Below are 21,500 nucleotides of genomic sequence, written 5' to 3'. Positions count from 1 at the left end.
CTTCCACCCGGACAGAGCTAATCTGCTGACGCATTCAGGACGCCTCGTTTCGGATCTGGATGGGACATTCGAAATTAAGAACTCCTGGCAGCTGCCTCTACTTCCTCATCCTCATCTCCAACTCCATCTTCGTCCTTATTCGATTTCCCTGCGACTTGACTTGCGAGCAGCTGCAGAAGCGATCGTTAAGCACACGTGCCAAGGTGAGTCAGCAGGAGCAGGATCTCCAGCAGGATCCGCATCGGAATCGCACCAGAGGGAGTCGAAACAGGAGCAACAGCGTTTATATCTGCAAAGCTATTATCCTGCCAACCGCAGCCATTTTTCAAGTTAACCCCTTATGAGCTTTACGCAAAAAATCGAACATGCATACCAAAATAATTTTTTTTTACTTTACATGCAATAACGTGTTCGTCCTAAGCCTTTACATTTCCAGTCAAGGATTATTTTTTCTGTAAAAAATGATCTAACTAACTACGCTCTAACAACGTTTTAAGAAAAAACAACACATTTTTTCTAATATCGCCTTTGACCATTGACAGTTTTTTTGAGTTCAGGGCAAATACTTTTTTAAGTGCACGAAACATTTTGTATTGGTTTAGTCAGTAATACCTATTTTGCAGATATTTTTTTAGCATAGTAAATATTTTTTCTTTCATATAAAGAAACGTTTTTTTTTTTGTCATGTCCTTAATGGGTTAATTTTTGTAACCCATCCGAGGATGGTTAATTCCCGAGGAGCAGCTGCTGTTGTTGCGTGAGTTGATCACGACATTTATCTGTTCGGCGGCTGTTTTGTTTTCTTGCCATTTGCCTTTGCCATCTTGCCACATTGCCAGGACAATTGGCAACCAGTTTGCGCCCTAAGCTTGCGAGTCCTTTGTCCTCGCAAGAAAGCTGCCAGGCAACCAGATCAGATCCCGATCCCAACCAAAAAACCCAACAACAGATGTTTTATTCTCGCGTTAAGGAACGTGTTTCCAAACATGATTTATGGCTCGGCCGCATTCGCGTTAGAGAGTGTATTGGAATCCTCCCGAAAGAGACGGGTGTCTTCGGATCTCCAGAATGAAAGAGAGGGCCAGCCACATCATTGTTCCCATTGACCAGCTGCCAGGGCGGCGTCTTGGTCTTCCAGAGGGCCTAGCACCAGAACCGGTCCAAGACGATCCTATACGATCCCAAACGATCCCATCTTTCCAGCTTTGTGTCGTTTTTATGGCGTGTTATGATTTCGTATTACAATTAGCTATCACAAAAGGCACACGGCTGCCTATTTCTGGGTTGTCAATTGTTTGCATTCTATGAAAACGAAGGCCCCATAAATTCGCCAACCATGCCAGCGCATTAAAACTGTCAAAATTGTGCAGTTAAGCAGACATTAGATTGGTTTTGAGGGCCGTGCCAACTGACTGACTGACTACTTCATTAGATGGGTTGTTGATGAGCCCTGACACTCACAAAATCATATAATAGCTGAAAAGTATATATTTTTTATTTTAGAACATAAGATATAATATATAAGAATATATATCATAGAGGTCCTTTAAATAGAAGAACAAAGAGTAATTATAAATAAAATAAAAAAAAATAATTATAAATAAAAAATAAAATCAAATAAAGTTTTATTTTTATAATATAAGTCATTTAAAGTACATGATAAAATGAAATCAGTTTGTTGTAATCATTAAAAAAGGATGTGTATTTTTTTAAAGGGTAGGACTTTTTCAATATTTTGTATAATCTTAAAAATTCGCTCTTATCCAAAATTATATTTATAAAAGTATAGTTTGCTTTCAGAAAATAAATCTAAAATTTTCAACGTATTCATAAAAATTTAAAATATTGTAAAATTGGTTTTAATATTATTTTAGAATGTTTATCATATTTTTCCCAGTGCACCTTGATCTCGATCAGTTTGGAATGGGACAGGGGCACACACCTCCCGGCAGCACTTAAGACAAATAACTTAAACACCTTTCGACAGGAGCCGGCAGCAGGCACGTTTGCTTCCGAGCTAGACGCATTTTCAATTAGTTTTAAGTCACAACTAATTGAATTCATTTGGGAGCAGGAATCTCTGCATCCCCATCTATTGCGATCGCCATCTAGGCAATCTTATCTTAACAGTTATGATGTCCATGTGGACGGCCGCCTGTTTTGGCATTCTTAGCCGAAATTTATTGACAAAATTTGCAACACAGATTGCGGGCTCCTGGGCGAAGGGAGGACTTAACCAGGTGAGTTGGAAGAGGTGGAAGCTGCATGACCAGTAGCCCAGTAGGCAGAACCTGCCGCTGTCTAATGCCAAATGGCACTCGGCAAAAAGGATTTTATAAGGAACAACCTTATAAACTTAAAAATAAATTAATGTTAATATAATTATTGTTCATTTTACAAATAGTTTACCAATAATTTAAAAATATATTTTTTATTGGCAGAATATCAAGGGTAATTTTTTAAATTCAAGCCCAATTGCTTTTTATTTTCAAGTGCAGAGGATGGGCTGGGAGACCCACCTTCTGCTTGAATCGCTGCCGGCATATGTGAAATCTATGGTCGTGATGCCTGGCTACAAAGTCATAATAAATGGAGCACCCTGCTCCACGTTGGCGGCGCATGCAAAAAAGATCGCTTGGATCGGGCGAAAGGCACCGATTGTCCATAGATTGTTGGGACAAGTGGCGCTGCCTTAAAATCGTAAATGTAAAGCAACGACTAAAAATGGGAATCAGGAAGCTTACATGGACTTTCTTTTTCTTGGTGCTCCCTTTTTCTTTTTGAAAGTCAAACGGTTGCCGCCCATTCACTTGACAAAAGGTTGTTGCTGCGAGACTGGAGATCGATAGCTCTATATGATTTCGATAACTTTAATGGGAATTTTTTCAAGGGAAATTTAAAGTAACAGTCAATTCTAAATTTATTAATATTAGCCCCGGTAATAATACAATTACAGTTTTTATTGATTTTTAAAATAATAAAGGTAAATTATATTAATTTTTGTTGATATGTAACATTTTAAAGGATTCAAAGCCTTCATCTTTTATTAGTTTTACATTTTACAAAAATCATTATTGATATTCAAAAACTATAATTTTTCGCGGTTCTAAACAGTTGATTTGTGGCCCGCAAATAAACAGGTTGGCAGTCCCATTTTGCATCCAGCTGATTTTGATAACCCTAAACAAGTTGGCAGTTTCAATCGCTCTGCTGGTTCGGAGCGCATCGAATTAAAATCAATTAAATCCAATCAAAGCGCCCATATTGAAGCCCCAACTACAGTTGGGACAGTTGGAAAGCAGAAAATCTTCCCGATAACGTTGCAGATAAGATAAACACCCTTAAACACCCCCTACAGGTGAAAAAAGGTGATAAAGAGAGAGCGGCAAGAGACCGGTCAACAATCGATTAGTAGCCAATTGTTAATTTGTTCTAATATATATTGTTTATTGATTTCAGTCGACAGAATGTGGCGACAGCTCAACGGAGTCGCACGAACAGGAAGCAACTTGAAGTTCTGCAGGATGCGAGGACTTTCCGCTTTGGTCCAGGATAAGGCTCTGGTGGATGGCGCCTGGGTGGACTCAAGCAACTCAAAGGCCACCTTCGAGGTCAGGAATCCAGCCAATGGAGCCGTCATTGGAAAGGTGCCCAACATGAATGTGGCGGATGCCCAGCAGGCCATCAACGCAGCCAAACAGGCCTACAAGTCCAAGGAGTGGCGATCCTTGACGGCCAAAGACCGATCCAACCTGCTCAAGGTTAGTAATGGGATCATTCCTTATCAGGGGCTCTAAGATCTCGAAATATATACTATAAAGCTAATATATGCAGAAGAGCTTATCTAAACAGAATAGAAATAGAGAAAAAACTTGTTAAGAGGATGTATTTCATCATATGCGCATTGTAAGCATGTTTATCCAGATCTATATTATCAATAGAAAAGTTAGTATTAGCTTCGAGATTCCTCAAACAATCCAATATTATGACATATATAATGGAATCTCCGCATGTTATAATAGAGTAGCTTTGGCTAACTGATTTAAACTTAGAGAAGTTCGACTGTAGGTCATTGTCACCATTTCGTTTGCTTATAGCTAACCCCTCCTTATCTTATCTTATCTCACCTTACAGAAGTGGCACAAACTGATCGAGGAGAACTCTCAGGAGATAGCCGAGATTATGACGGCGGAGTCGGGCAAGCCCATCAACGAGTCCAAGGGGGAGGTGGCCTATGGCAATGCCTTTGTGGAATGGTTTGCGGAGGAGGCACGTCGCGTCTACGGCGAGATTGTGCCCAGTCCTACTCCCAACCGGGAGATCATTGTGATGAAGCAGCCCATCGGAGTGGCTGCCCTGATTACCCCCTGGAACTTCCCCATGGCCATGATCACGAGAAAAGCAGGAGCCGCTCTCGCAGCAGGATGTACCGTCGTGGTGAAGCCCTCCGAGGACACTCCTCTCACCGCACTGGCTGTGGCCAAATTGGCAGTGGATGCAGGCATTCCAAAGGGCGTAATTAATGTAGTGACCACCAAAGAAGCGGCTCCGATTGGCGATCTCTTCTGCAAGAGTCCCGACGTGAGGGGCATCTCCTTCACAGGCTCCACCGAAGTGGGCAAACTGCTGTTCCGCAACTCGGCCGATGGCATCAAGAGGATTTGCCTCGAACTCGGCGGCAATGCTCCGTTCATTGTCTTTGATTCGGCCAACATTGAGAAAGCGGTGGATGGTGCCATGGCCTCCAAGTTCAGAAACTGCGGACAGACCTGCGTTTCCGCCAACAGATTCTTTGTCCAGGACAGCGTCTACGATAAGTTTGTGGGTCAGCTGAAGAAACGCGTGGAGGCCTTGAAGATCGGCGATGGACAGGGATGCGATGTGCAAATCGGACCTCTGATCAACGAAATGCAGTTCAAGAAAGTCAGTGGCTTTGTGGAGGATGCGAGATCAAAGAAGGCGAACATTATCTTGGGTGGTAAGCCTTTGGCTGACCATGGTGCCCTTTTCTACGCCCCCACAATAGTAACAGATGTTCCTCCCTCCGCCCAACTCTATTCCGAGGAGGTCTTCGGCCCGGTGGTCTCCATCATTCGTTTCCGTGACGAGGAGGAGGCGGTGAAGAAGGCCAACGATACCAGGAGAGGCCTGGCCGGATACTTCTACAGCGAAAACCTGCAGCAGGTGTTCCGTGTCGCCAAGCGACTGGAGGTGGGCATGGTCGGGGTCAACGAGGGAATCATCTCCGCGGCAGAGGCGCCATTCGGCGGGGTTAAGGAGTCCGGAGTCGGTCGAGAGGGTTCCAAGCACGGCATTGACGATTACGTTGATATCAAGTACATCTGCATGGGCAACCTCAAGTACGACTGAAGTCCAGCGGAGGAGTCTCTTCCACTGCTTTCATTTGCTGTCTTCCACTAGAATGCGATTTGTTGATTGTTTTATAATTGTTGTAGAAAAACACGGCGCTATTTTAATAAATGTGCACAAAGTCTACCTAAAGACCATGTTAAAGTCAACAAATTGTTAGAAATGAAAAATTTCAAATCGGTTGACTTCCATTTTTCAAATAGCGCGCTTTCCATTTATCGATGACTTCGGAGGTTCGGCTATCGACATAAATTTCCGCAGGGAAATTATCGATACCAATTGCCAGCCAAACATCGATAGCACAGATGGCATCGATGGTGGTATCGAAGTTGGCCCACCTCTATTGGCTGTGCGAAAGAGACAGAGACAAAATTACAATGCCAAATGACAAAATTGTAAGTAAATTGTTGATAACAAATTGAAAAGTGAATTTTAAGTGATGACTAGAAGGATGATGTGTTTGTGCAGTGATTGTTTAGCAATTGGACATCAGTTCCTCCTTAAGTGCACCTTTAAAAAGCCGGCAAACAATGTCGGTGTACCCGATCGCTGGCGTTTGTTGTTGTTGCATTATATATGGCAAATATAATTAAAGACCGTTTTAGCCGGCAAAAGTTCTGGATAAAATGTGTGTGACATCTATTTGGATGCCCTTCCGGAATTGTACTACCGCCCAAAGTCTTGTAATGGGGCTAAAAGTGCAGGCGGTGAAATTAGCTGGTACCATGACTTGTAGATTTTCGATTGCAGTCTAGGCGAAAAAGTGGGCTAAGGGGATTTTGGGGGGTTTTTAAGACAAGACCCTAGCTGAAACCCAAATAAATTATTAACTTCTATTGAAAAGTGAATGCGCCCGGGGAAATGCATGTAAGTGCTGCACCTGGTAAATGCGGAAATAAAGACTTGTCTGGCCAATAATACAATTTGTATGTGAAGGGGTGTTGCACTGAGAGAAATATCTACATACTTCATTTTCTCGAAGATTGTTAAATTTTTTTTCTTTTTCACGCATATAAGCTGTGTTCCAAACTTAAACTTTTTTGTCCTTACATTTCATATTTTCATTTCCTGCGAAAGTTAAGACAATACATAATATAACTATAAGTAAATAAAACAAATTAACGTTGTTTATGTGAATGCATCGGTTTGTATTCGTTGAGCGCCTAAGATCCCAAGCAAAATCAATGCATACATATATTTAGTTCTTTTTTGTGTGCAAAGTGATCTCTTTTAACTATGCACTCATTTTGGCAACGAATTGCAATTGTTTTTATTGCGATGCCAACTAAATTTCACAGTCAAGTTCGCGCCTTCATGACGTACAGTCCGAAACACTAAGCAAAAAGCCTTTCAGGCTTTGGTAGCTCATAGCTACACTTGACAACCCCCCCAACCAAGCCACCCACCACCCACTGAACCAACCTTTGAACCACCCACTCAACCGCCCACCCAGTGACCCGTCCAGAAAGTCCAGAAAATGGCCTGTGCACCACTGCTGCTCGAGCAATTCATCTACAAGAAGCGCAATTTCGCCTACGCCTTTGTGCGCCATCGTCTGTTTGTGTTATGCAAACAATCGGTTGGACCAGAAATTCAATTATTCACCAGCCCCAATACTAATTTACGTTTTTTATTATTATTACATTTCAGCTAATTCGCGTTCAGTCGGCGGAGGGCATCAAACGCATCGAGATCTCGCCCAAGTCGAATCTGAAGCATCTCTATGACAGCGTTCAGAATGCCCTGAAGGTGGATGGATTCGGGCTCTTCAAGGAGCGCAACTTTCTCACAGAGCTGCAGGCCAGTGGAACCCAGTTGGTGGGAACATCCTTGAAGCATGGCGACATGGTCTACTTAAAACAGATGGCTGGCACATCGTCTCGCGTGAGTTCACCCCTTTAAAAAGATCGATCTTGGGACTAACCAGGCCATCTAAACTGATTTCAGCGCACCAGCACCACTGTCCTGGAAAGTCAGCTCTTCAAGAGCAGCAGCAACAGCAATTCAAGCAGTGCTCGACCATCCATCAACGTGGTCGAAGATGAAGTGGACCAAACTCTGAGCAAGGCGGATGGCACCATCAAGCGGGAACGCGACAGCAAGCTGTAAGCTTTGGTTCTTAGATGTTATATCAATATCTATAACTATTCCAAAAGTTTTATTTGTTAAATTTCAATTAAACTAAACAAACAATTCATGTTGCAGGTGCCATCATAATGCCAACGGCCGCTGTGTCCACTGCTCCGCCCTGGAGCCCTACGACGAGTCCTATCTGAAGGAGCAGAACATCAAGCACTTGTCCTTCCACTCGTACATACGCAAGCAGACCTCTGGCATGGACCAGGGAAAGTACTTTGTCTTCGACGACATCAATTGCCGCATTAAGCCAGGATGCCGCGAGCATCCGCCATGGCCCAAGGGCATCTGCTCCAAGTGCCAGCCGTCGGCCATAACGCTGAACCGTCAGACATATCGGCACGTGGATAACGTCATGTTCGAGAACACCAAGATCGTGGAGCGCTTCCTTAACTACTGGCGCACCACAGGCCACCAGCGCATGGGATATCTATATGGCACATACGAGCAGCACACTGATGTCCCGCTGGGCATTCGAGCCAAGGTGGCAGCCATCTACGAGCCGCCACAGGAGTCCACAAGGGATTCGATCAACATCCAGCCGGATGAGGGAGCCGATGATGTGGATGCCGTGGCCGCTGCACTGGGACTGAAAAAGGTGAGTTATTACTGCCTAAAAACCAACTTTATATAACAACTGTGTATTTTTGTGTTTTCCACAGATTGGTTGGATTTTCACTGATCTCATCACAGAAGATGCGAGTGTCGGCACTGTTAAACAGATCCGTGGCATCGAGTCGCACTTCATTACGGCCCAGGAGTGCATCACAGCCGGCGAGCTGCAGAATCGCCACCCAAATCCGTGTAAATACGCCTCCAATGGTGTCTTTGGCTCAAAGTTCGTGACAATTTGTGTGACGGGTAAGATTCTGGTTAATGTTATATTCAACAAAGTTATTAAATTTTATTTTTTCACCCCTTAGGAGATAAAACCAAACAAGTGCACATGGAAGGCTATGCGGTCTCGGCTCAGTGCATGGCTCTGGTGCGTGACAACTGTCTGATACCCACTAAGGATGCGCCCGAGCTGGGCTACGTGCGGGAGTCTACAGACAAGCAGTATGTTCCAGATGTCTTCTATAAGGTAAGTGTTGTTAAATCTCCAAAACCTTCTTTTTGTGATACAAGAGCATTCCCAAGCTCTGGTCTTTATGGCCAGTTGTTAGGCTTGAGTATATATGATCTCCAAGATCTTTAACAATGATATTTCCCCTTGAAAACAAATGTAGATATTGGGCAACCTTTATTGAATTACGTTCACATTTACACATACATACATCTTCCATATTTAGACATCAATTGAATTGAGGGTTTATTTGGGTGGTTACAAGCAAGGAAAATCTGAGTTTTAATACCAGGCCAATCAAACAATTTTACATTTAACATTAAGAGGTTTATATTCTCTAATTAGTGGTTTTAATTAGTTAAACAATTGAATTTGTTTAAGGTTCCTTTCGTCTTGGTTTGTACTTCTCATCATTGCTCTAGGTTCTCCTTCAGAATTTCATACCTAATATCATATACCTAGGACACTCTTACACATCGATACGCATTTCAAACACATAGTTATATTATTTTATTATATATTTAATTGTTTAAATTAATTTAAGCCCCTTGAGCAACTGCCAACCGATCACAATGTTCACTCTATAATATTTTACTCCATTCTATCCGTTCTATCTAATGCATTTTTAATGTCGATATACGATCTCGTTTTATTTTCCCAAGTCCTAAAGTAAAAGATGTTTCAGATATATTTGGTAACTAATTTCGTTCTTAAATAATATTTTCTTTGTTAAATTAAGTTAGAATTTAACAAAATTACTACGAATTACTCTTCAATTAAAATTTATATTCATACTAATTTATGTTGGAATATTAAAACAAAATTTCGACTTATTCTATCCTAGATCAAGTTGATAAATTAAAATTGAAATACTTATTCTTTTTTGTTGCTACTTCGGTTTAATATATCGTCTTGATTCCCTTCATTTTTTCCGGATGGCTATTCTTGGCGTTCAATATTTAATCCATCACAAGCAGAGCCTTGATTATGATCACACAAAATGCATATGTAGACATCGAAAAACCATCTTGCTTATCTAATTTGGCTAACAGATATATTTCGTATAGGTTACTAAATTGACAACATTTATTTATCAGCTGTTTATTTGGATTTCACCTGTTTCTTTATTTGAATGACGAACTTATCAAGAATTTTTAAATGTTCCATATAACTTCCTATAAATATTAATTTATATGGATTTTTTGCGTATACTTTATATTTATGTTATTGTAGCTATTTAACTAGATCCAGGTAACGTCGTAGCGCTCAAACACAATTCACGTGTTCTTTAGTTCTAAACCTACACTTAGTTACTCTTAATTAATTTATCAAGGTTAGTTACAATTTCCACCTTGTCCGTTGAACTCGAAATTTTTATAGGTCATTGAAAGTCTTTCTTTTTGTTTTATAAATAGCATCCAAAACGTTTGTTCGATTTGTAAATTGTTTATAAAAATTCTTTGGACTGTTAAAAAAAAATTTTATTCTGTTATTGTATGCGTTGTCAAAAAAAGGGTTTACTATATTTGACGATAAGGAGTGGGGAGTTTATTTGTACAAAAAATCGTACCAAGATCAGTAGATGTGTGTATACCAAGAATTGTATAGATATATCGGGGAGGGTTGTACATTTACGATTACGTTTACATTTAAAATGTGTGGGAGCTTTTAGTTGGTGGTTAGTGTTAAGAGTTTTCTGAAGAGGACGTGGCTTTATCGGTTGGAATGGTACTCGCCGCAGTTCCGGATGATGCTTCCAACTGCTGGGCGTCCCAGGGCATTCCCACTGGCCGCAATTCTGTCCACCAGTTCGATGCCCTGTACTATGTTCCCAAAGATGGCCGTAAAGGAGCGCATCTCGTTAAGGATCAACCGGAACTGACTGCCCACGAAGCCACTCCTGTCCTGTCGCCGCTGTCCCCTTCGCATGCCAACCGTTCCCCGATTTGGCGGTAATCCCGTATCGTCCGGCAGGAAGTACCGATCCTCGAAGGCCGAGTGGCCTCCGCGTCCGTTGTGCGACTCAAAGTCGCCGGTGATGATGCTCTCGCCTCCCCAGGCCTGGAAAATGGTGCAGCCCCGATAGCCGTAGCCCCGGTCATGCCGCACCAGCGCCCCAAAGTTGTCCGCCATCCGGGGAGCGGCATCTGATCTCACCTCGATTAGTACCCGTCCGGCCAGTTGGCCTGCTATTTCCATTTCCAGAAAGTAGATGGGATAACAGTGAACGGAGGGCTGCCGGACAATGCTTACCGCGGAATAGAGAGTGCCATCCTGGTGATAGTCCTGGTTCTGCTGGCTGAAGATCTGCGGCTGCTGCTGCTGCCACCACTGCTCCTCCCAGTTGGCCCAGGAGGCATCCGGTTGGACCATTTGGTAGTATGGTTGCTGTAGATACTGCTGCATCTGCCACTGCTGCTGCTCTTGCCACACCCTTTCGCGATATTGTTCCACCATGCGGAATTGCTCCATGTCCAGAACATAGGTGGTGGTCTGCTGCGGCGCCGTGGAGTTGCCTTGGAGCGAGGAGAAGGTGCTCTGACTGTTGCTATTACTGCTGCTCGGCGAGGAGGAGGAGCCAGAGCCAGAGCCGGAGCCGGAGCCGGAGAAACCATCCTCCGCCTGGCGGCTAAGTGCCCGATTCTGATCCAGTTCGACGTGCTGCATGTGAAGCCTGACCTCTGCCTCTCGCTGGCGGTGATTGAAACGCGGTGGCACCACCGCTCGCCGGGATTGCGGCAGCAACTCTGGATCCGGCGGCGGAGTCCTGGGGCGTGTGGGCATTATCAAGCGCTGCATTTCGCTCCAGTAGGCAAACACACAGTAGTTGGTAAGGATGAGCGCCCGCGGTGGTTCGACATTGGCGGGAACGACCCCGGGCCGGGGATCCCTGCGCAGACGCAGGAGCCTGTCGTTGAGACGCTCGAAATCCAGGACTTGCATGCCGTTCTCCTGCACTGCGGCCCGCAATCGACACTGAAAGTGCACCTCCGCCAACTGGCCCTCGAACTTGCGCCGCTGCTGTACCAACTGGGTGAGCAGCTGCATCATTTTGACTCCCGTGAGACTGCCGGCGGATCGACTCAAATTCAGTTCGGCGCGCTGATGCCAACCCACCATTTTGGACGACACCATGGAGGGCTGGTGCTCCAAAATCACCCGCTTTATATGCAACTGGACGTGGTAGCAGGCCTCGCACAGCTCGCGAAGTAAAATCATTTCGCGAGTGGCCAACTCCGAGGATTGAACAACCGTGCGCTTGATCTTGGCCAGCTCCGAGGTGAGCAGCTGGCGGAGCACATCATGGTAGTCCAACTGGCGGACCATGCGATGTTCCCGATGCATTGGGACATCGGAGCAGGCGCGACATAGCAAACGCTGGCAATTGTGACACCAGGTGGAGTTCGGCATGGCATGGATGAAACAGTGCTCGGCGCTGCTGGCCAAAAAGCTGTCCACGCAGATCTCATCCAACCAGTTGTCCGAAGGCGAGTCCTTGGATTCCTCGCCAGAAACTTCAATGGTGCCGCTGCTGCTGTTCCTCTTGGAGAAGTCCAACATGGCTCTGCCCAAAACCAAAGCGGGCAGCTCACGGAGCAGAAACATGATGGCCAAAGATTCGGGCAACTTGTGGCCCTGTAACTTGGTGCGAACTCCGCACAGATAACAGATGCACTCGGTGGACTCCTGGACGGTGCTTCTGGACACGCACTCCTCACAGAAGCTATGCTGGCACACCAGCTCCTTGGGCAGCAGTCCAGTGGCCAGATTAAACGGACGACGACACAGTCCGCAGCTCAGCAGAGATTCCAACTCCTTGGGCACCTGGATAGACGACTCCATCTTTTTCAGTACTACAAAATTAGAAAATTCGACCTAAATTATTCCGTTTTTGGGGTGAACTTGCTCCTAGGTGTTCCTACTTCTATGAATGTACTTTTACGTCTGGGTAGCTAAGCCACACCACTGACATTAGTCAAACCATTTTTCCAGGAGTTCTATGATTATGTTTTGATTCAGATCTCAGATTAATCTTTAGTGCTTCGGTTATTTTTGTTAAAAACAAGTTAAAAGCCTTTTAACATTAAAATACATTTCCTAACTACTCCCAAGCGCAGCATATCTCAGATTATTCATTAGTGCTTCGGTTATTTTAGTTAAAAACAAGTTAAAAGCCTTTAAAATTTAAATACATTTCCTAACTGCTGCCAAGCGGAGCAGATCTCAGATTAATCTTTAGTGCTTCGGTTATTTTTGTTAAAAACAAGTTAAAAGCCTTTTAAAATTTAAATACATTTTCTAAATGCTCCCAAGCGATGCAAAAATAGCCCACCATAAACACTTCCAGTTTAATTTGCGGTCTACCACAAATCATCAACAGATGTCTTCAACTTTGTTTGCACTTGTGTAGCTCGTTCAGCTTATGCACAATAAATAAATAAGCAAACTAAGAGAAATGGAAAAGTTTTTGATACAACAGAAAGAAACATGCCCGGAAACAAATAAGCAAGACCTTTTCACCTACTCTTAAAATATTTGTCATCTCATTATTAAGTAACTTTGTGGGTGAAAATCTTCCTGGATACCTTTTCTTGATTCCTGAGTTTTAATCCACAAAAAAACTTTGTAATTTTCAAATTGTTTATTCTTCGCGTTGATTGTGATTAACCTTTCACTCACATTTCGGAAGATATCATCCTACCATTTCTTACGTTGGTCCATAAGATTGTGGGCTGATTCCGTTGAGAAAGTTTTTTTGCCGTGCGGCAGTTATTGGGACTTTGTTCTAAGCTGTGTAATCAAACTTTATTTGGCGAAGGACACCCGAGAGCAGGAACCCCAATTTGAAGTGTAACAAGCGGTTTTTGGGGGTCAAGTAAAAGCGCCCATGGCAACGAACAAAGGTCTGGTCAAAAGGAAAAAGCATCGAATTCGGACAAAATGTTGACCAAAAGCCAAAACTTTGTGGGCAAGGAACATGCATGTGCTATTTATGTTGGATATTTTGGCATACGTTTCACTGTTCAAATAGCCCTGAACTAGGTTAAACAAATTAATTAATATTCAATCGAAGTAATTGCGACGGCTGCTGGGACCGATTTTGCACAAATGAACAGAATGATTTGGTAAAGCGTTTGGGAATGGAATAAATTTAAACCTCTTCTTGTAACACGGCTCGAAAATATTAAGAAATGTGAGAATATAATTACATAGCTTAACTTGTCATGCAAGGATTTTTTTAAAATATACATATAATACATACTTCTTTTCCGTAAAATGGATACAGTTTTTTAAAGATACATATGTATATAATACATACTTTCAACTTGGCCATCTGAAAATAAAAATTACTTTACTTTGTTGTCATAGCTTGTGAAAAATTGTGCATATCATAACTACAATAATTTGAAGGAATCCCATATCACATGTACAGTGGTCGGCATAAGTATTTTGACAAAACAAAAGTTAAATATACTCATAATTAGAACTTACTTCTTGTAAACTTTGGCATCAATGGAAAGGCAATTTCAATGCCGTTTGAATGATACAATACATTTCTTAACCCATTCAGTACTTATTGAAAAGGACGAATTTGTGTAAACATCTACTTTTAAACTTTTTTCCTGGACTTGAAAACTTAAATTTTTTGATGCAAAAAGTTTCTTCAAACAAAAATAATAGTAACTGCAAAAAGAATTTTTCAAAAATCATTTTGCTTATATTTTTTATGATTTTTTGAAGGTGACAATGTCGGAAAAAATTTGTATGAAAAAGAGAAAAATATGGCTCAAATGCCTGTTTTTCAGCATTTTCAAAAAATCATAAAAAATATAAGAAAAATGATTTTTGAAAAATTCTTTTTGCAGTTACTATTATTTTTGTTTGAAGAAACTTTTTGCATCAAAAAATTTAAGTTTTCAAGTCGAGGAAAAAATTAAAAAAAAAAATTTTTAAGTTGATTTACACAAATTCGTCCTTTTCAATAAATACTGAATGGGTTAAGAAATGTATTGTATTATTCAAACGGCATTTAAATTACCTTTCCATTGATGCCTATAGTTTACAAGAAGTAAATTCAAGTTATAAGAATACTTAACTTTTGTTTTGTCAAAATACATATGCCGACCAGTGTAGAATGAAACCCCTTTTTTCTGGGCAATTTGTTTGGCATGCAGAACAAACAAAAAATGGTTAGCAAACATTGTAGAAAAATGAGCTCTGAAGTGACCTTCTGTATGTCGTTTCTCTCTTTTTTTGTCATGATGTTACATGTAGTACATACACCTGCTCAAACGGTTTGGACAAAAGTCAATCCCGGATTATATTTTCTTCCATGCCATTGGACAGCGAGAAACACGTTTCTGGCATTCTTTACGCCTATTTTGTTTTCTGTTTATTATTCACTTTTGGCTGTATGTCTGCCATTTACTTTCTTCACTTTCTCTACACTTCCTTCCCCTTTTTGTTCTGCAATTATGCAAATGTTTTAAGCTGTCTGCGAATTTAGCAGGCTCCCAGCAATTACAGGGGAAGTCCCTTTTTGCATATGGCATATAGAAAATGTTGCCTACTTTTTGGGGTATTTTTCGAGCAACTGAATCTGTCTTTTTCTTACACTTTTCGCCTTCGAAGCAAATGCTTAAATTGAGCAAATAAATTCCCTGACAGGAGTTGGCGTAAATTCATATTTATGACAATTGTTTTGTACACCCGGAATGTTGTACTTAGAATGAAAAATGTACAGAATGTGCGCGAATTCGTTTCGGTAATTGTTTACAACGCCTGGAAATTAAGTTGACAATATGCCACACTCTATTCGTGACAATTTTTTTGAAAATGAGACAATTGGGTGTTTTTAAAATAGGTTAGAAGAAAGCCAGTGAAAGTTAACGAAATGACAGATTTCTGTGGTTCCTGGTCGGTTGGCTTACTTTACTTGCTTTTATAATAAATTAGCCGCTCGACTTCTGTCGGTATTATTCAGGCTTAAGCCACATTTGGCCACGTTTACACCTTGAATGACTTAATTAGTGCGCCTGACAAATGTTATTGTTAAATTCCATTTGTAAAGGTATATCCTTTAGTAGGGGTCGTTTTCCCTTTTGGTTTGCTCTGTTTTTATAAGCCTGCGTAATTGGATAAGTTTTTCTGAGACTTAGTTGTCATCAAATGTCAATTGTGGCAATTAGTGGGGATAAAGGTTGAAATGTTTGACGTTTTAAATGGCTATTTATACACGCCACGTGGGCTAATAATCACCCAGATTAAATTTTCTTTTGATAGAGTATGAGTATCTCTGCAATTGCACCTTTTTAATGAGGATTTTGGGAGTTACTCAACAGTTTAATTTGTATATTTCCATGAATAATAATTGATCTACTCTCCCTGATTTATTTATCCCAAATGCCAAGCTGTGTTTTCATACGTTTTTAACAGGCCTGTTGAACATTTCGATGTTTGTCGGGTTTTCACCCAAGGGATTTTCCACGAAACCGAGGTTTGTTTAAAACGAGTTACATATACATATGCAAATCCCAAATGAAATTAAAAGTTTTCCACACTCGGAAAAGCTCATGGCTTATATTTAATGCAGTTGTCAGCCGCATGAACGAATATTTCGGCTTTTTAAATTCCCAGTAAACTTGAAAGTAATTAAGTTGGACAATCTTGTTAAAAAATAATTTATAGTGGAAACGATTCTGGGAAAAAAAAATGATTTTGAATATATGAATATATTTCAGCGTACTTGTTCCTGTAAATTATTAAGAATGTCAGATGTCTTTGGCATTGTCTCTCAATCAATTTCCACAACTGCGTCAGCGAATTCAGGCCATGCATTCGGCTGAAAAAATCATAAAAAGTGTCGAAGGCAAATCAGCGAATCGATAAGCAATTTGCGGCCTGGTTTGGCCCACTTCCTTCTCCTTGGGTTCATTGTCAGTGCCATTGGACATTGGACATTGGCCTGGCTTTTCGCTTTTATGCCGGGCAATAAATTTTTATTGCATGCCTGTGTGTCACCTTCGATGGCCAGAGGATATAATGGCAGGAGGGGTCTAATCCCGGACCATGCCGCAAAAATCCCCTTTGCTAATTGCCATAAGCGGACTAGGGCTAGAACTACGGCCACAGGACAATAATTGGTTCCCCCGTTTTAATGGCAGTGCAAACGTGCTGAGAATTTCCCAGCCATATGGTCAAGTGTGCGATTCATTTTCATATTCGCGAGGAAGTTGGTGGATACACTTTATTTGAATAACAGCCTGCTTTAGGTTTCTTTTGGCCTCGATTTCTACTTTTTACTTCCCAGGCTTACGCAATGATAGATGCAATTAGCGTTGAATTAGTTATTACAAAATTGCATTTTAATCGACATAATAAGCACACCTGGTCAAAGAGAATCTTTAAAAAGGATACACCTCTCTCTTTAAATATGATTTTAAATTTTTCATTTAAGTAATGCTGTTCACAAAAGCTCATATTGACACTTCAAAGAAAAGAATATTTTCTTTTTACAGGAATTTATATGAAGAGTACATATAAAAATCACAGCAGCAAGCAAATAGAGCAAAAAAAATGCTATGGCATTATCATAATATGCCTTCATAAACAAGGCAATTTCACAGGGAGCGGGAAAAGAAGATATTTCTATCAAAAATCGTTTGAACAATTTAACCAAACGTTGCTCATATTTTAAACACGTTGCTTATGTGGGTTGCGAGTAAGTTGACAAATAATTAGCATACTTTTGCGGGAAATTGACCTTTTTTGATTGATGGCTCTTGGAACAGCCGGCCAAAAGCCTTCCTGTGAGCCTTCAATCAAGCAAATTAACCTTCAGCATGTCAAATCATGTGCTAATCAAAGCAAAACTTTGATGGATGCCAAATGGAATGTGGCGAATCTGCGACGAATTAGTGTGGCTGAGGGTCTGCATCCGTTGAGATATGATGATGAATGTACTAATTAAATATATTGCGAGTAAGAGTGATCTAGGCACCTTTAAAAAAAAATGTATGTTATATTTTATTCGTAAAAGCAAGACCACAACACAGAAACACTAACAGTGGTTAAGTTGCGGAAAATTAAATGTTGGTTATATATAATACATTTATTTTTTAAAGTATTGTTTTAATATTTTATAAAGGTTTAATGAGTTCTTAATTTGTATGTTTCTTATTATTTATTTATTTTAATAATTATTTTTATAATAAAAGTTTAAGAAGCTCTTATAACACTTGAATCTTACCATTTTATTCCTCAAAATTTGCGTTCATTACAAATATTATTTAGTATATGTTTCACTTTAAAATCCACAGGAACTTTATTGTTTTTGTTTCTTATTGTTTTATATATAGTTTGTGTTTCTAACTTGAAAATGCATCAAAAAATATTGAATTGTTCGGTGTTTATTGTTCTGACATTTGTACACTTGCACTGTTTCTACTTTTGGATGCATTTGCAGGAGGTAAAAGCTTTAAATATTTTACTTTCACTCTTTGGACTGATTTTCTTTTTGATGTTTGCTGTTTGATGTTTGTGCTTCTGGCACGCAGAATGTTTGGGCTCCCTGTTTGCCTGCACTTCCTGTTGGGGCAAGTCCCCTGGCTGCTGTTGCTGCTGCTGCTGCTCGTGTTGCTGCTGCTGTATCTGTTGCTGGTGCTGCTGCAGTAGCTGTTGCTGTTGCAGACGCGACTTGAACGCTGCATTGCTAAGCTGCCAGCTGCTGAAGGAGGCTCTCAGCGGCGATGGCTTCGTGTGCTGCTGCTGGTAACTGGGCGCCGCACTGGCCAATCCCGCCGAGCTCTCGGCGCTGTTCGAGGAGAGCGTCGAGGAGGCTACCGCCGTCCAGAACATGGTGACCCAGCTGGCTAATGATTCTGAGCATCGGATGGGGCGACTCCTCCTTCAAGCCAGGCATGTTAGCCAAAAAAAAAAAAGCAAATAGCTTTATAGATGGGTGTATTTTCGGAACACAAAAATAACAACCGAGGATAACGCGTGCCGTTTGCCTTTCGGAGCAACTCAAAGTTGGGCTCGTCCTGTCCCGTTTCGCGATTTGTTGGCAAATGCAGCCTCGGCTCGCCAGAACGTGGCTTTTATAGTCCTGCGAGAGAGAGCTTGTAAAGCTCTGGGTGTCCTGGCTCTCCTCTCGTGGCTTCCAATGTCAATGTCAGGCTGTTTTTCCTCTCGCTTAACAGTCTTTCTAGGCTCCACAGGGCATGCAAATATTTTTGCACTCAACTCTGTAACTCACTTGCATTTTCTGTCTGAAATTGGGCTTTTTGAAACCGAATGTTACTGCTTTTTGAGAACGAGAACCTGTGTAAAGTCAATTGAAATGCAGCTACTTATTACCTGCTACTAAAACCAAATTCCTGTTTAGACTGTCAAAAGTACCTGAGTTATAAAGGCTTCAGTTAGTTTTAATTAAGCTTGAAGGTGAAGACTTCTAAAAGTATGATTACCACCGAAAAGTGTTCTTTATTACAAGGGTATAAATCCATTAAAGGGATTGAAAAACCTATCGATTCTTCCGTTGGTAGCGATAAGAGTAATTTGGAGATCCCAATTTACCTACGAAAATTAATCAAAAGTTATAATAATTTAATGGTATGCATTTTATTAGTGTCATTTATGTAAACTTTTCTGTGCGTTAATCTTGGTTTCGAATGGATATAAATTACGATCTCTAATAGATTAACTTATTGAGGTAGGATTTTTTTAAAAGTTGCCATTTTGAAAAGGTCCTAGTTGCTTAAAAATCCAACCAACAGTTTCGCTCCTTTTACGTTGGTCATCATGTTAGCCAACCAGGTGGAAATCCATTTTTCATCCAATATCAATAATAGGATTAGGTTCTTTGTTTTCAAGCTCCCAACGCAATGACTTTAATTTACAGCTCCAGTACATTTGCATTGTTTCGAACATCCCATCAGATTTTACTTCATTTTCAATTGTCCGGCATCCCAGTTGATAATTGACAAAAAGGTAGGCGACACATCCCATGGATGTTGTGGATTGGGCGGAAGTTTGTTTCAATTGAATTTAAGCTGCAAATCAGATTTGCAACAAGTTCTGAGTGGTTTGCCGTTGCTTAACATGGTTAAAGGAGCCAGAAGGTCCTGGTCCAATATCCTGCTCAACCTCTATTATGTACGTGCATTGATTTTGTTTGACCAGCTTCTGCTCCATCAGGTATTTCAGAAACTCCGACGATGTCGATGGGGTGTGTCTGGACTCCGGAGCTAATTAACTTTTGCATGTGGTGCGCGCTATTTCATTCCAATTAAATGCACTGGCCTCGTGTATAAAGTGTTGCTATGCAAACAGCGACCACGAAACTCTGGTTATGTGCATATTTCGCGAAACTGAAATCATAAAGCAAAGGGGGCGTGAAAGTGTGTCCAGGCCCAATACATTCTGTGTCCTTCCTTCACCCCCCAATATTTTAATGACGAAATTGTAACAAAGTGCTGAAGGAATTTGTTGAATCTCTAGTGAAATTAATAAAAATGCACGCCCACGTTGTTTGCTGAATTTTTACATTAATCATGAACTGGAAACATTATTTTTAATATATCATATATTTTTATTTATTCTTGTTAACATGCATATTTTATTCCGACTAAAGCATATAAATAACATTCGATCAGGGGATTCCCGGAACAAGGTTTCTTTTAAGCAGCATGCTTTCAGGCTTTTCTGGCTCACTGAGAGCTGGGCTTCCGTCTTGAGTAGTGGATCCAGGCGACCCTGATTGGGCCAAGACCGAAGACAAGTGCCGCCGGCCTTCAGGGATGTGGGCAAGGTCATTGGCGAGCTAACAGGTTGCCCGCCAGTGAGCTTTTTGAGAGACAGAGACTGAAATGGGGTAACAAAAGAGAGCAATTCAGACGTCATCAAGTGTTCTTTTTTTTTTCGCCCCCGATGTGATGTATGTAGGTCACTGGGCCAAGACTGGCTGGGTTAATTCTAGTTAAGGCCCTAATAACCTGTTAAACTCCGCTCTTGTTTTCCCCACCATTCAGGAGAAGGACCAGTACGGCAACGAGGTGCAGCGACTGGCTCGCCCCCTGCCCGTGGAGTATCTGCTGGTGGATGTGCCCGCCTCCACTCCGCTGCAGCCCATTTACACCTTCACCGAGTACGACAAGCGGCAGCAATTCCCCATCGAGAACCGCTACATCGACGGCCACCTGCAGGACTTCAATGCCCTCAGCTGCTATCTGTCCGCCTGGGGCGACGAGGAGTTCCTCGAGGCCATCTCCGACTTCCACCTGCTGGTCTACCTGTACAAGATGGACATGCTGCCGCTGCGCCAGCACATGGGTCCGCTGCTGGAGGCGGTGCGCACCAAGAATCCCAACCAGGCGGAACAGTTTAAGATTGAGGATGTGTGGAAGCTGCTCGAGTCGCTGATCCAGGCCAGTTCCGGTGGCAGTGGGTGAGTTTTCGTTGATTATTATCCTAAATTAATGGAGTATCTAATTGAATTGTTTCCCCCTCTTTTTTCAGAGGCACCACCAGCTATCCCAGCGGCGGGACATCGGCCAGTGCCGGAGCCGCTGGCTCAGAGGCCATGGACCTGGACGCCAACACCTGGACGTGCAACCACTGCACCTTCATCAATCGCGGCGAGCTCACGTCCTGCGAGATCTGCTCGCTACCGAGATAAGAATCCCCGACTTGAAAATTCCACAATTTACAGCAGCAGCCTAGATGAACCATTCGAAATTCCGGTGTGAAACAAACTAAAGATTCAATCATACTTACTTATAGCAGCGGCTGGAAGACATGGGTGTCCCTCGAACACACACATACACATGCACACTTAGAGGCGAAAGTCGCGCATTCTCTATATGTAATCCTTGTGTAAGAATTTTATAAAATAAAACAAACAGAAGGAAGGAAAATTTAATTTATT

General features: G+C 41.7%; 3 protein-coding genes across 7 annotated transcripts; 2 read left to right on the top strand and 1 right to left on the bottom strand.

Moving 5' to 3' along the window:
* The first annotated feature begins 3,200 nt into the window (after positions 1-3,200).
* Positions 3,201-5,514, top strand: LOC119563148 (glutarate-semialdehyde dehydrogenase). Of its 2 annotated transcripts, none has more exons than XM_037876407.1 (3): positions 3,201-3,358; positions 3,460-3,761; positions 4,135-5,514. In XM_037876407.1, the coding sequence occupies exons 2-3, from the start codon at positions 3,468-3,470 to the stop codon at positions 5,368-5,370; spliced, it is 1,530 nt and encodes a 509-aa protein (XP_037732335.1). In that variant the 5' UTR covers positions 3,201-3,358; positions 3,460-3,467; the 3' UTR covers positions 5,371-5,514. The 2 variants fall into 2 exon arrangements, with proteins under 2 accessions (XP_037732335.1, XP_037732334.1); XM_037876406.1 differs by having other exon boundaries at positions 3,202-3,368.
* A 165-nt stretch (positions 5,515-5,679) lies between these two features.
* LOC119547170 (nuclear protein localization protein 4 homolog) lies at positions 5,680-21,494 on the top strand. 2 transcript variants are annotated; one of them, XM_037853913.1, is made up of 8 exons: positions 5,680-5,765; positions 7,021-7,254; positions 7,318-7,475; positions 7,576-8,104; positions 8,169-8,367; positions 8,430-8,590; positions 20,605-21,020; positions 21,092-21,494. In XM_037853913.1, exons 1-8 carry the CDS (start codon positions 5,685-5,687, stop codon positions 21,249-21,251), a joined length of 1,938 nt encoding a protein of 645 aa, XP_037709841.1. In that variant the 5' UTR covers positions 5,680-5,684; the 3' UTR covers positions 21,252-21,494. The 2 variants fall into 2 exon arrangements, with proteins under 2 accessions (XP_037709841.1, XP_037709832.1); XM_037853904.1 differs by lacking the exon at positions 5,680-5,765 and adding an exon at positions 6,668-6,949.
* LOC119547152 lies at positions 10,098-18,627 on the bottom strand. 3 transcript variants are annotated; one of them, XM_037853875.1, is made up of 3 exons: positions 17,823-18,627; positions 13,836-13,907; positions 10,098-12,426 (listed from the first exon to the last, which is right to left on the bottom strand). In XM_037853875.1, the coding sequence occupies exon 3, from the start codon at positions 12,413-12,415 to the stop codon at positions 10,286-10,288; it is 2,130 nt and encodes a 709-aa protein (XP_037709803.1). In that variant the 5' UTR covers positions 12,416-12,426; positions 13,836-13,907; positions 17,823-18,627; the 3' UTR covers positions 10,098-10,285. The 3 variants fall into 3 exon arrangements, with proteins under 3 accessions (XP_037709803.1, XP_037709812.1, XP_037709820.1); XM_037853884.1 differs by lacking the exons at positions 13,836-13,907; positions 17,823-18,627 and having other exon boundaries at positions 10,590-10,761; positions 10,826-12,677; XM_037853892.1 differs by lacking the exons at positions 13,836-13,907; positions 17,823-18,627 and having other exon boundaries at positions 10,590-10,758; positions 10,826-12,676.
* Positions 21,495-21,500: the final 6 nt, after the last annotated feature.

Source organism: Drosophila subpulchrella, chromosome 3R (assembly GCF_014743375.2).
Source record: "Drosophila subpulchrella strain 33 F10 #4 breed RU33 chromosome 3R, RU_Dsub_v1.1 Primary Assembly, whole genome shotgun sequence".
In the NCBI taxonomy this organism is placed as follows: Eukaryota; Metazoa; Arthropoda; class Insecta; order Diptera; family Drosophilidae; genus Drosophila; species Drosophila subpulchrella.
The sequence above is the reverse complement of the archived record's forward strand: the minus strand, read 5'-3'. Positions and strand labels throughout refer to the sequence as shown.

Coding starts and splice junctions, on each gene's coding strand:
- LOC119563148 (XM_037876407.1), top strand. CDS start 3,468: ATGTGGCGACAGCTCAACGGAGTCGCACGAACAGGAAGCAACTTGAAG. Junction 3,762..4,134: donor ACCGATCCAACCTGCTCAAG/GTTAGTAATGGG, acceptor CTCACCTTACAG/AAGTGGCACAAACTGATCGA.
- LOC119547170 (XM_037853904.1), top strand. CDS start 6,848: ATGGCCTGTGCACCACTGCTGCTCGAGCAATTCATCTACAAGAAGCGC. Junction 8,105..8,168: donor CTGCACTGGGACTGAAAAAG/GTGAGTTATTAC, acceptor TGTTTTCCACAG/ATTGGTTGGATTTTCACTGA. Junction 21,021..21,091: donor GCCAGTTCCGGTGGCAGTGG/GTGAGTTTTCGT, acceptor CTCTTTTTTCAG/AGGCACCACCAGCTATCCCA.
- LOC119547152 (XM_037853875.1), bottom strand. CDS start 12,415: ATGGAGTCGTCTATCCAGGTGCCCAAGGAGTTGGAATCTCTGCTGAGC.